Source organism: Pseudonaja textilis, chromosome 2, assembly GCF_049901715.1.
Source record: "Pseudonaja textilis isolate UNSWEBS1 chromosome 2, rPseTex1.2, whole genome shotgun sequence".
In the NCBI taxonomy this organism is placed as follows: Eukaryota; Metazoa; Chordata; class Lepidosauria; order Squamata; family Elapidae; genus Pseudonaja; species Pseudonaja textilis.
The window spans coordinates 228920692-228934528 of NC_141991.1; the positions used below are offsets into that span (position 1 = coordinate 228920692).

Sequence of the window (13837 nt, forward strand, 5' to 3'; positions counted from 1 at the left end):
CATGCCATTTTTTTTCTTATATTAACTGTTCAACTATTGCACTATTAGTCATACATTTATGCACATGTGAGTTTGTATATATGTGATGAGAACTTGTTTATAAATTATGTTGGTTCAATAACTATAATCTAATAATGGAAGATCAAAATTGGGTGCAGCTCAAAGTTCTAACCAACCATCACCAGAACACACTACGAACTGTAACTCTCTAATACAGTCTCAGTGAAAGCACAGACATACACACAAACCCATCCCTACACACCCACAGATGCACTGGCAGTCTCCCAGAATCAGATATGGTTGAACAGAAAAAAAACCTTATTGCACTATAATCATTGCTATGTTTTGAAGTTATTGGATTGTGCTGCACAGTAGATATGCAATGGGAAATTTACAATTAAAGTTTGTCGAACTCCTTAATTTTTCAGAGCTTGCATATCAGTAAAATCATATTTTTTTCATATTTTATATGAAAAACACCTCCTTCTTAGTTCTTTATGCATAAAAAATGAAACATTATATATTTACAAAAAAACCTTAGTTTAATTGTTTCAAACATACAATAACACTCTTAATGGGGATTAAAATTTAAAAGTTACTATGAGCACCATAACATTAATAGATAAAAATATACAACCTAGATAAAAATTATTCCAAAAATTAAACCAAATCTCAGAAGGCTCACTAGGATATCATCAGCATATTCATGATAGTTTATTTAACAAACAGACTTAAGACTAAATATTTCAAAATTGTATTTACAAAGAATTACAGAGTTAAAAATATATTAATACTGTTTCCATTTCTACTGCTAAAATTTCTGGCTTCTCTCAAATTAGAAGTAATATTCCCAATTGTTCAGTAACATATACCTGAATCCAAAAGTCAATTCTTGCCATTATAATTTAAAAACTTTTTATACTGATTATGATCATAATATATATCCAAATCTCTGGATTCAGACATTTAAAAAGTCACTGTATTTATTAGAGTCTAGAAATAAGTATTTTAGAGATGGGAATTCGTAGATAAACTTCATTTACTATTATCATGACTATTCAGATAGAAAAGTTACACTGTATCTTTGAAAATAAATTAGGCCAGGAATTTTAGAGAATTGTTACTTATGTATGAAGAATAGCAATCAAGAATGTGATCCCAACATGTAATCAACTGCAGGTACAATTTTCAATTGTTAATACTTTGAAGGCTGACACTTGTCATCTCCAACTCCTGCAACCAGTTCAGAATATTTAGAACTTTTAAGAGGTACTTCCACAATTTGCTTCAATCTGTAAAAGATTTTTAAAGAAAATATACCGCATAATTATACATTACTTCATTGAACTTAATTGATCTTTTACTTCCCATTCATGTAACTCAAGGCAGCTGGAAATGGGATCACTCTGTAGCATTTTGGGGCATGGAAACTGTTCCAGAGGTGAAAGAAGTTGATGACTACTGGAGAAAATCTGTTCCATAATCCTAAATGTTGGCTTTCCCCAGAATCGCAGGCCTAGTATACCAGGCAACGCAGACTTTTGCTGATTTTCTCTAATTTCTGCTTTCAACTTTTGAGTAACACTGTAATCTTGCACCTTGCTTTAGATTTCACAATCACATACATACATTAATGTGATTGCTATGGAGATTAGCAATTTTACTTCAAGGCTGAAGAGATAAACAGCAAATGAAGAATGTAAACAAAACAGAAGCTTACTTGAAGAGTTAGTTTTCAATAGGAGCACACAGAAGAATGGTCCAAATCCCAGCCAGAGTTCCAAGAGCCAGGTGAAGGTTGTTAGTTAGAGGTCAGAAGTTCAAGAATTTATAGGAACATCACATAAGAGTCAGGGATCAGACATTTTCAGCAACATGGGTCAAAGGTGCTTCAGAGTTTCTTTTTCTGGCCATCTCTGTTCTCTTTCTTTTCCCCTCATCTCTTCTCAAATTTGGGGAAATTGGATTGATGATCACAGAACATTAGAAACAGCAAAACACACAAATCTAAAGCTAGATAAAATTAGAATAAAGTGCTCCTCCCTTCTTCCCTCCCTCCCTCCATTATTCTTGGATATGTATGTATGTATGTATGTATGTATGTATGTATGTATGTATGTACACACACGTATAAAAATTGAAAATCTGATTTTTGTTTCTTTAATGTCAGCTCTTAACATAAACATTGCTGATCAATAAGGCAAACCAATGAGTCTTTTGAATAATTTGACATCCACAAATAAAAAAGGCAGCTAAATTGTCTCTGCTGAAAAACTGACCACCGTAGGCACTGTACACATTTCTCTATCAAATTTCTCCCAAGTCATATGCCATATATCTTAAATACATAGCACATTTTACTATTTAAAAAATCTCTGATGAAACTTCTGAAATTATTTCAAGAGGTGGAAAGCTAAGACTCAACATGACAACAATAAGCACTGGATATAAAGAAAAACATCATACTGAATGACAAAGTTGATGAGAAAAAATATTTTAACTGAACGTAAGCATTTAATATGTGAACTATCTCTATGGAAACTATTAAGTGTGAGGTGATAGTTTGTGTATGTATTTTATACAGTAGTTGAAGTTAATTAGTGAAGTCTCACTGCTTTATGAATACTCTCATGAAGCTGCCCAAATTTATGTTCAGATTGCAATTATAGACTTAAAGCACCAAGTCATCTTAATAGGTATTAGAAAAAGCAATACAATATTTTAAATATGCAAATGTTTTTTCACTTCAAAATATAATAAAAATTAGTAAACCAAAACAGAGTAAATTCTTGTTGTGCAGCTTTATCAGTGTTATATAGGTGACATGAGATTGCATTGTTTAATTCAGATTTGTCTATTTCTTTGTGTCACCAGTCAGATACAAAATAGGGAACAGAAATCCTTAAAAAGGAAAGAAAAAATAGCAAAGGAAACAAAACACGATAAATCCCAAGACCCAGTTGATGGCATAAATGTAGATTATCACCATGTCCATGTCAAATCGCCAACCCCAGCTATCGTCCTCAAAGTCCATATAATCCATTCTGTGAGCAGCGTGTGGAAAATGCCTTCGTGTAAAGGAGTCTGTACTCTGAAAACCTGCTGAATAAATATAACAATCTGATAAAACAGTTTATGGAAAATAATTTTTTTTATAACCTTTACAACCATGTTATATATATGCTCAATACATGGAAATGGAAATGCATAAGGAAAAAGAAGGAAACTTGTGTGGATTAATTCAACGCCATCCAACCTTTTGGGCACCAAGGACCGGTTCTGTGGAGAGTTTTTTCCATGTACATGAGAGGCCGTAGTTTTGCATGCTGCCTTCATCTTGCAGATGGGGCTTTGCTTGGTTGTGTGCCCCGGTTGCTGGCATTATCATGGATCCATGCTGGTCCACAGACTGGGGGTTGAGGACCCCTGGGTTAATTTATGGTTTCTATAACCTTTGCTACAAGCCAAGAGCGAAGTAGTAAAGACTCAGAACTTTCGATCAAAACTCCTGTAGCAATAGAGCAATAGCATTTAGGTTTATATACAGCTCACAGTGCTTTACAGCAGCAATTCCCAATGCTGGCTCCATGGACCGGCACTGGTGAGTGAGCGGCAGCTGGGGGAATTTTACATGCACAGCCTAGATCCTCTGCTTGTGCAAATGAAGCTTCACACACTCACCTGCCGCTTGTGCGACCCAGTTCCCTTTATTTAAATGAAAGACTTCACTGTGCAAGTGAAGTGTGATCTCAAGATATCCACCCATTATATATTTTAATATGTATTAAATGGCTAACCTTATCAACTGTATTGATCATATCACATGCTGTTACTACTAATTATTTATAATTATGAAGCCAATTAAATGATAATGATTTTCTTACTATAAAGACAGCTTTTAACCAGCCCACTTAAGCTCACATTCCCTTGCTGCTTGTACTGAATCTGTCCAACAATCAGTTTGTCATAATTGTGTTTTGATCTCTAAGTTAAATGTATATTTTGAGAAAAACTCCTCTCCTTCAGAGGTGATGCATATCAACAAGATGATACCCATCTTTAAATTTCCTGGGCCAAGTAAGAGATTCACTAGAAGTCTGGATGGTGAAAAATATTTATTCATTTGGCATATCCCGGGCAACTGATGGACTCAAGAGCTGGAAAGTTTTCAGAAGGGGAGCTCATTTTATTGCTAATTTTGTTTTTATTGTTATAGTTGTGATCCTCCCAGAATTATGATACGTAATAGGTCTCATGAACAAAGAAACGGGTTAATACTCTGGGGCTATACCATCTTAATGTAATAATGGAGAACAGACTAGCAATTTGGAAGTGCTTCTGAACTCATGGCTCTTGCTGAAAAAAAACAAATGGAGACCATGGTCAAGAGTGACTTCATCTGGCTCCACTAGGATAACTACTGTGATTCTTATGCTCAAAATGAGACACTGCATATGGCTTATTCCCTCCATCTGGATCACTATAATTTGTTTTTTTGTTGAACTACCTATGCAGAGCACGTGGAAACTCAATGCAAAATGCAGCAGCCCATATGCTTGCTGAGAAGCCTCATCACTGTGATACAATATTTCTGCTGAAGGCACTGAACTGACTTCTAGCAAGGTTCCGTGTATAATTCAAGATTTAAAATTCACATCCCAAGCAAATTCCACTATCCCGCTCAGTCTACTTGACCAGAAGACCTCCACCTTCTAAGAAACAAAATGGAAGGGTGCTCAAAAGAAGGCATTCTCTGTAATAGCTTGCCACAGCAAGTATGGTCTATGCTAGTTTTGGGGAAGCTTGAAAGAAATTGTTCAGAAAAGCTTTTGGATTGGATGATCCAGCACCACTGTGAATATTATTATTGCTATTATTATATAAGGGCATGTTTAATTTAGTTGCATTTATTGAATTGCTGTTTTTATTAAATTGCTGATATTCCTAAACTAGCTAAGTCTTTGCAACTGAGGTAACTTACACATTTCTTACATAAATAAAAATATTACTGTGTGGTGCCATTTCTTTGTCATCTTCCTAATTCAGCATGGAAAGTGGTCTTTCCACCTTCTGCACAAAAAGAAGAAAAACAGGTCATTCCATTTGCTTGGCTGAGAAACTTCATTTGGTCCTCTAAAATGTTTTCATTCAAGATGGTTTGAATTTACTAACAAACTCTTAATATAGAAACTTAAAAAACCAATGGCAGAAAAAGACCCAGTGGTCCATTGAGTCTGCACTTTGAATTTTTGTTTATTTTCTTTTTATTATTATTTATTTATTTATTTATTATATCCTATTCAAATAATTAAGCAGTTCAAATCAATCAAGACATCATATGTAATAACAAATATTTTATTGTAAATTTGCCAAATTAAATTTCACAATATAGAAATGGGGCTTGATATTATCAGAGTGGCATTGCCTCAAACATATTTGATATACTATGTTAGTGTAGCTTTTAAGATTTAAATTTGGAAGATAAATATGTTTGATTTTATATCCGTCCTTTTGCAAGATCTTAAAGAATGTTTCAAATCTGTGCTAGCTTACATCCTAAAGATTATGCCTCTTTTACCTGTTTTTTTTTAATTTGATTTCCAAGAAATGAATTTGTAGCTGCAGCTGAAAACACTGACCACTTAGAAACCCTCTATATATGATATATTCTCCAGAGAACTCAAATCAAATTGACCACAAGTGATTCTTTTATTTACTTCCACTCTTACAGAAAATAACATATAAATATATATCTATATGTAGGGGCTGTTTTACATCATCATCTTAGAATATTCTTGCAACCTCTAATCAAAGCATAGTTATGCAAATACTTAGTGATATATTATGTGTTGCTTCAGCTGAGGAGATATGAACAAATTAATGTAATAGTTGAGTTGTATCTCTATTGGTTTTACTTTAAGCAAATCTACATTAAATTTGCCCTAGATTGGACTTCATAATGTAATCATTCTTCATTCAATAGTAATTTTATTACTGTAATTGTTCTTGTTGTAGGAACCTGAGATATATCTAATATTGCATTAGTTAAATGCTTGACCCAATTTTTCTCAATTGAGAACATGTCAATCAAATGAAGAAAACGAACACAATCACAAATCTGAAGTGTAAGTTATAGGCTCACATTTTAAAAAGCTTCAAAATTCTAACGCATGCTCTGGCTTTAAAATCTGCATCATGTAAGCACAGTGAAGATATTCTGCAATCTCCAGAGTAGTTACATTTAAATGAGCCTTGATATTGGTGAGTGGTATCCGTGCCAATAGTTTGTGGTTCAAACTTTGTGGTCATGAATAAACAGAAAAAAATTTCAGATGGCAGATTTTTCTTAATTTTATTTTTCATAAATATTTTAATATATTTTTAATTTTTTTACCCTGAATCTTAGAGTTAGGTCATATAATAATCCAATTCAAATTAAGACTTGCGTTTTCAGATTCTAAAATCTACTTGCTTATGTGTAATGTTGGAATAAAACATTCCAAAGTGAGCTGCATTTACTGAACTGAAAAGTGTTGGGCTTTGCTCCAAGAATGGAACTTAGATTCAATTAACAGTCTGCTCCCATCTTCTTTCCTTCAGCTCCTTTCATTTCCTTGCATTGATTTTTGTAGCATTTAAGAAAGGAACAATTCTACTCTACTCACCCCAAGTAAAGAGAATGATAGTCAAAAATCCATTAGATGACATTAAGGAAGATGATGCAAAATGATGACAACATAGCATTTTCATTTTATTAAGAACAGAAGAACGGCACAAAGTGAAGTGATGAAAAATATAATGGGTATTATTTGTTCCACGTTGCTCTTCAAAGCGAGCCAACATTTTAAAACATTTTCAGCAACATCTGCATTTTTCAGTTAAAATTATTTTTATCAAGTGATAAAAATGTATGATAATTGGGCAAAGCAATTTATATTTAGACGTGAGTATGGTGTGATGTTGAGAAAATTATGTGGAAGACAGTCACTCAAATTCCTTTTAGGCTTTATATAGCTACAGCTGTTAATGAACATAACTAATATGAGTGAAGCTTTATATAAGAAAACAAAAGAAAAAATAGATATCACCTGAAGGTTCTATCTACTAAGATGAAAATATTAATCAAGCAATTGGCTGGGTATTCTAATGATGCTGAGAGTTGGGGCATCTGGCTTCTCTGGATGGCTGAGGATGACACTGGGAAGTTCCTGAACCTGGGTCTTCAAGAGCCTGGGATGGGGAAATGAGCTTCCATGGGTCGGGGAGAGAGATGGGCCACAACATCATGGTGATATCAGGCATAGGAAGGCATGGCAGGAGACTGGAAATTATAACAGACTTAAGAACTTCAGTTTAACCAATTAAGGGATCTAGAGAAGGAATCCTTTGACAATCTATTGCCAACAGTAGCTACAGTATTAGGATAAATACTACAAATACTAAATAAATAAGTGCATCTTGCAATACTTTGGACATTTTCTAAGTATTTACATTTAAATTACAAATGACATTAAAACAGAAATTTGATGTATAATCAACACAGATATAGTACGCTTTTTTCTTCCCTACATTTTACTATAGATAGTCCTTGACTTACAACCATAATGGCTCATGGTTGTAAACTGAAACAGTCATACGTTGGGTCAAAAAAATGGTACTACCTCACAGATTTTGCTGTCAATTTATATTGGAAAATAATGCTAATTTTGTACTACAGATTATTTTTTTTCAACATTGATTTTAAGAAACAACTACTATGGTATCTAGAAAACTAAAATAAATTTAATGAGAATAGAGACTGTTAAGAAAAAGATCACAAATGTGTGGAGCTATAAACTTATGTACTCTGAATGTTTTGAAAGTTTAGAAAGGTGAGAAAAGAAATATAATCCATTATGTTTAAAATATAACTCACAGAGCCTTTGGGAGGAATGACCTAAAAGACTTTAGAGACATTATAAATATTTAATCAGTTGTAAGAGATACAATTTAGAAAGAATAGATGGCAAGTAATTTCCCAACAAGTATACAGCATTACAGAGATACTCTTTGAAGATTTTTTCAAAAACATCTGAATATAACTTGATAGAAATGCACATAACAGTTCCCATTTTAAAAAAATACCAGGGATTGTTTTAATTATGGAAATTCAAATTGGAGAAAAAAAAAGGAAAAATCTGTTAAAAGTAAACTATAGTTTAATACTTCACCTAACAGAAAATATGATTTCTAAGGCAAAAAAGGACATATGAATTAATATTCCAGTTACCAATTTTTTCCTAGTATTATTAGTTGACATCAGAAAACTGATATCCAGCAAAATATCAATTGACAAGACAAAAACTGTGTCAGAAACTATGAATCTTTTTGATGAACACCAATTTTCATTAATCTTGAAGATACATATTGGCACTTCCAAAATGTGGTAATATTTTACAATTGCAGTAGTTTAAAGGATGGGTTTACATTCAAATATATATAATAATATTTAGGAAGTGTTTAATAAGGAGGAAAATAAGTGTTGAACAGAAAAGGGGATCATAGGCAATAAGTTGAACGTATTAAAGAAAATGTAGTATCACTTTAAATTGGCTATGAAAAAACATAACCAAAGGACTTCTAAACTGAATTTGGCACAAGTTCAGCTTTATTTATGTTTTCTTTCAGTTTTCAAAAAGGTGTTTCGAAGCTGGAAAGATTTCCCATACTAAGAATTAAAAAAGATATTGAATATGAAAGAGGAAAGTATAAAAGTTAGGATTATTATTGTAATATTTGTTGAAGTAGACATTTCAGAACACAGGTATTAGACTCACGGTGTCATATTGCCATCACATGATGTATCATGATGTTTTCCCCTTTGTGAATCTGGGGTGGGCGTGGCTTGTGCATGACACATCCGGCCTATGGGCCGCCAGTTTGACACCCCTGTTCTAGAAGTATGAAGACTGCTGTTCACAGCAATGTTCATGTTCATCTTATTTATAAACAACTAGCTGCCAGCACATTGGTTGGAATATAATATTTTCTATTTTTGATTGGAGCTTCATGATCACTCATAAGAAAGTCTCAAAGAATGAAATCCTTTTATTATAAAGATTTTCTAAAATATGAGTACCTCAGACAAGTCTTTGGTTCTGGTTAGTTTTGCCTGAAGATAAAATAATACATTTGTACCACAGACCACTTAAAGTTCCTCCTACTTTTAGTCTCAAAACACCAGTCTTGACCCTTCTAATTAATGTTCTGTTCTAGGGAACAGTTTCATATAAAGTGGTTGCACTTGAATTTTTCAGCAAAAAGTTTGGATATTTTAGAATGGAATGTCAAATAATGCTAAACCAGTACCTGACTCAGTTCCAACAAAAAAATCTGGAAGGTTCTAAACCACTGTTAGCAGAATACCTTTTGCTTTTATTTGTCATAAGTCATGAAATAATAAAGATATTTTAAGCTACTAAACTCCAAGATAGCTGATAACCCCAAAGACATACAGATCAAATAGATTAGGAATGGGGCTACAAGAATTTTAACTATAGCTTTCATATTACACATTTAGTACTATAAAGTTGGGTGGACACCTTTGAACTGTGATGCTGGAGGCAATTATTACACATCCCATGGACTGCAAAAATAACAAACAAAGAAGTCCTAGACCGAACCTCACTAAAAATATCACTTTAAGCCAAGATTGCTATACAAAGGCTGTCATACTTTGGCCATATCATGACAGCTGATTCACTTGAAACCAGTCATGCTGGGAATGATCAGAGGATAAAGGAGAAGGGTAGTACCAGCTCCCTGGACATTGTAAAGGATGACACTGGGATGACGATGGTGAAGAAGGCAGTACGAGACAGAAGGGCGTGGAGAGTTCCAATCCATGGAGTGGTCAAGGGTCAGACATGACTGATTGGCTGACAATAATGTCTATAAAGTTAGACAACTCTTTATAGAAGGCAGAAGCAGGAAAAAATAAATTTTAATGTGATTCCCAGCAATAGACTGTAGAGATAACTGGCAGCTATACCCACAGATCATTGCCTACTTCTACACCTATAATAGGAGAAGTGAGCAGCCACTTGATGTTCTTCTGCACCAAATCCTTATGCTGCTTTAAGTTCCTCTCCAATAATCTAGAAGGCTATTCATTTTGTGTTTTGCATTATGAGGAATTACTCTTTATTTTATTAAGCTTATTATGCTTATTATTTAACATTTCATGATCTGCTTTGGAATTTTTTTCTATTTTTGTAGCCTGTTGGTGCAACCTGCATGTTCTTGCTTAAAGTGATGACTTACTGTTATGTTTCAGAGCATTGTTTGTTTCTTCATTGTTAGAAGTTTCTTTTTATCTTCTTTGTGTTTATGGAGCCTTTATTTTTATGTGTATTTATTCTTCTGTATTGTATCTCAGCTCTCGATCTGTGTCTTATCCCTTCACCTACGACAGGCAATTTCATCATAATACCTTACTGGCTGGGCAACAACTACTATATACCTGGTGGACTAACTAGCAGAAAGCTTATCTTTCATTTTAGTGAAGCTACCACATTTTTAATAGATTCTGCTGTCAGATATTTGTTGATCTATACTATTTGCAATTATTTTTTAATCAATTTTATATACAAGAGTTAATGCAACTAAGCAATACTATCTTCTGATCTCCATAACTGCCTCTAAGCATACCTTGTTACTCCCTGCCTTTATGATGTAGTGTTGCATATTTGCAACTGTTGATCTTTAAGCAGTTATCTATGCATTCGACAATTCACCATTCTTACCACACAGGCAATAACTGTCTTGATATTTCAGATATCTGCACATGTACTGAAATGGGCTATCTTTCTGCATAAACAACTCAGCTAGAATGTTCCAAGAGTGCCTACTCAGGCATCCAAATGTATTGTGTAAATTCAAACAAAAATTTGACTTGTATTATTTCTACTACAACCCTTTATAGTTTATGGTATTACTTTCAGAATGGGTATAGATGAAAATTCATTAAAAAAACAAATCATCATAGAGAATAAAGTATGATCCATTCAGGCATATCCTTGAACACTGAACTTTTAAGTTAATGAATTTCTAAGGTAAAATAATAATTAATAATTTACTTACCATCAATAACTCTGAATACTTTCTTGCAACTAGGGAGAGGCCAATTTGCTAAATTTGATTTTTGAAAATTTTCCTTTAATTTTGAATATTCCATTGGGAAAAAAGTTTCTGTGGAATTGTTCAGTTCTACAATACAAGAAAAAACATAGAACATGTTAGCAATCTTTATTTAGTAATGAAAATATTAGTAAAAATTTTCCACTGTTTTTCATATTTATGAAAGCTTAAAAGAGAATCAGTTCTTGAAAATAAGTCTGTTACTTTTCCGAAGTATTTATTATATCCATCACGATGAATTAGAAAATCTACAGAATCATGTGATTAACTCTTAGATAACCTCTTTTATCTTTTTGAGCAGCCAACTGTGCTACTTGGTAAATGAGATTTGAAACTTTGGACTCTTTCAAAAGTCTTTGCAAAACAATTATAAGAGAAGTTGTGGGTTTCTCACCAAATTTAGAGTATATGAAGACTATAAGACTATACAGAGCAGAAATGATATTTTGCTGGATATAAAATAATATATATATATTTAAAATTACATATGTCAGAAAGAAAAGCCAATTGTACAAGGCCTTTTGGACTGGGGTCAGTCTAAGTCCTGTAGGTCTACATCTTTGCCCTATTTAAATATTTTTTATGCATTAAATTTATATACCACCCATTTCTCTGATAGGTGACTCTAATATTATTTCACTCATCGTTTAATCAATGAAAGCATTTGATGGAATACTAATGAGACACCCATTTCTTCTACTGAATATAGTTTGAAGAATGATACAGAGTGTAATTTGTTCTAGGACTTTCTATTATGCAAAGCCATCTAAAGAGTAAAAACACATAAATACCACTTCTCATATTCATTAACTTTGCAATAAATGAGAAATCTTTATCTCCACCACAATCATAGTTATAATTACTGTTTCAGTCACAGTTTTATAATATCTTGTTACTAATGTATTTTTCCTCTTACACAGAAAAAAAATAATATGGAATAAGAAAAAAAATGTTGTTGTCTTCATAAAAGTTCCCAAACAATAACTTATAGCTTTTGTGTTTAATGGACAATGCAATAATTAGCTAGATGTTCAGTTTCTATATATTGCCAAGAACCCAGTTTCTATATATTGCCAAGAACCCTTTCCTCTGTTACTGCCTTAGAGACTTATAGTTCAATTTGAAATACTCTGTTTTTACATTAAATTTGTGGTAAGTAGCTTCTTCATTAGCTCTTGGAAAAAGACAGATTATAATGTACAGAAGACACAATATGCATGTCTGGATCTGTTCAAACTGATTTCTAGGTCTAGATAATGATTATGAGGCTAACGCACTTCAGAATCTGTGGTTAATTTTAACTTACCAGAGTAATGTTCTGTATGCATCTCAAGGAGGCAATGAAGGAAAGCAGTAAATGTTAAAACTAAGCTAAATTGGTACTGAAACTTACTTCCAACCTAGTTATATAAGGGGTAAGGGTCATTGAGAAATACATGCCTCATGATAGTTTAACTCCATGAGCACTTTCTTTCCATTTCTCACTACTGAGAAATCCTCACATATAAGCCTAGTTAGAAATTAAGCTGACCATAGGCACTTGATAGTGAGATGGGCAGCATATACATGTTATAAATAAAATAAAAATATTTGGAAGGGCAGACTATGCATATAAATGATAATTGATAAAATGCTACATGCATTCTGGATCTTGCTATGATGATGTGCCACTTGTTGAACAATTTTGACCGAAATACATTCAAATATTTACAAATTAATTCTACATGACATTGCCACTGATGACACTGTTTATTGAGACAGATACACTTTTAGAAACACATATCAACTGGCATCACATTTAATTTGGTTATATTTTCATTGGCCATATATTCCGGTATATATTCTGGTATTTGGAATACATTTAATACTGAACATTTTCTTGAGAAGGATAGTGTTAATACCAGTACTAATTTGGAAATATAGGCAATAGTTACTGAAATGTATTTTAGGAAGGCTTTTTACCTGATTGAAAAAAAACGTGGGTAATTGCAGTACGGCAGAGAGGACATGGTGTGCTAGTTGGATTATCCTTGGCAAGCATACGTAGGCAAGGTTCACAGAAAATATGATGGCATGGGTAGCACATGTAAGGATTGAAGTAGATATCCAAGCAAACTGCACAGAGGTAGCTTTCCTTATCTTTTTTGTGTTCATATTCTTCTTTTGTATTCATTGTCTATAATGGAATGAAAACATGAGGCAATGTCAAAAACTGTTTTAATCATTCAAATTTAAAATACAATACATGCCATAATATCTTTTATGAGAACGGAATACTTATTCTAAGTTTATTTTGCAATATATTCTTTGGTTGAAAATAATATTAATAAAATATGAAAAATTATAGGGTGGCTCAAATAACCAACATTTAATAACTTGAAAAATAACAAAATCAACCTACTTGGTCAATCACTGTTAACTCTCATGGTGAGCATATTTTATGATAGTATTAAATTATATATAAAATTATATACTTTGATAAGGGTATATCAATAGGACTAGAAAAATGTAGAGTTTTATCAATATGAGTGGATCATTCATTAAATTAAAACATATCTGAAAAAATAAAGCTTAGGGAAGAAAAAGTGAACATGCAAGAAAGAAAAAGAAAAAGAAAAGAAAATGAATGACTTTCCTTGGTACCTATAAGTTAACAAAA

General features: G+C 32.8%; 1 protein-coding gene across 3 annotated transcripts in view; it reads right to left on the bottom strand.

Moving 5' to 3' along the window:
• Window positions 1-534: 534 nt before the first annotated feature.
• The window catches only part of RNF180 (ring finger protein 180), a 36428-nt gene continuing 23125 nt past the window's right edge, over window positions 535-13837 (bottom strand). Inside the window, exons 4-6 of one of the 3 annotated variants that reach the window (XM_087927236.1) lie at window positions 13141-13354; window positions 11122-11247; window positions 535-3099 (exon numbers count right to left, since the gene is read on the bottom strand). In XM_087927236.1, coding sequence (XP_087783362.1) covers window positions 2903-3099; window positions 11122-11247; window positions 13141-13354 — 537 coding nt within the window. In that variant the 3' untranslated portion in view covers window positions 535-2902. The other 2 variants (XM_026714408.2, XM_087927237.1) reach the window with 2 other exon arrangements.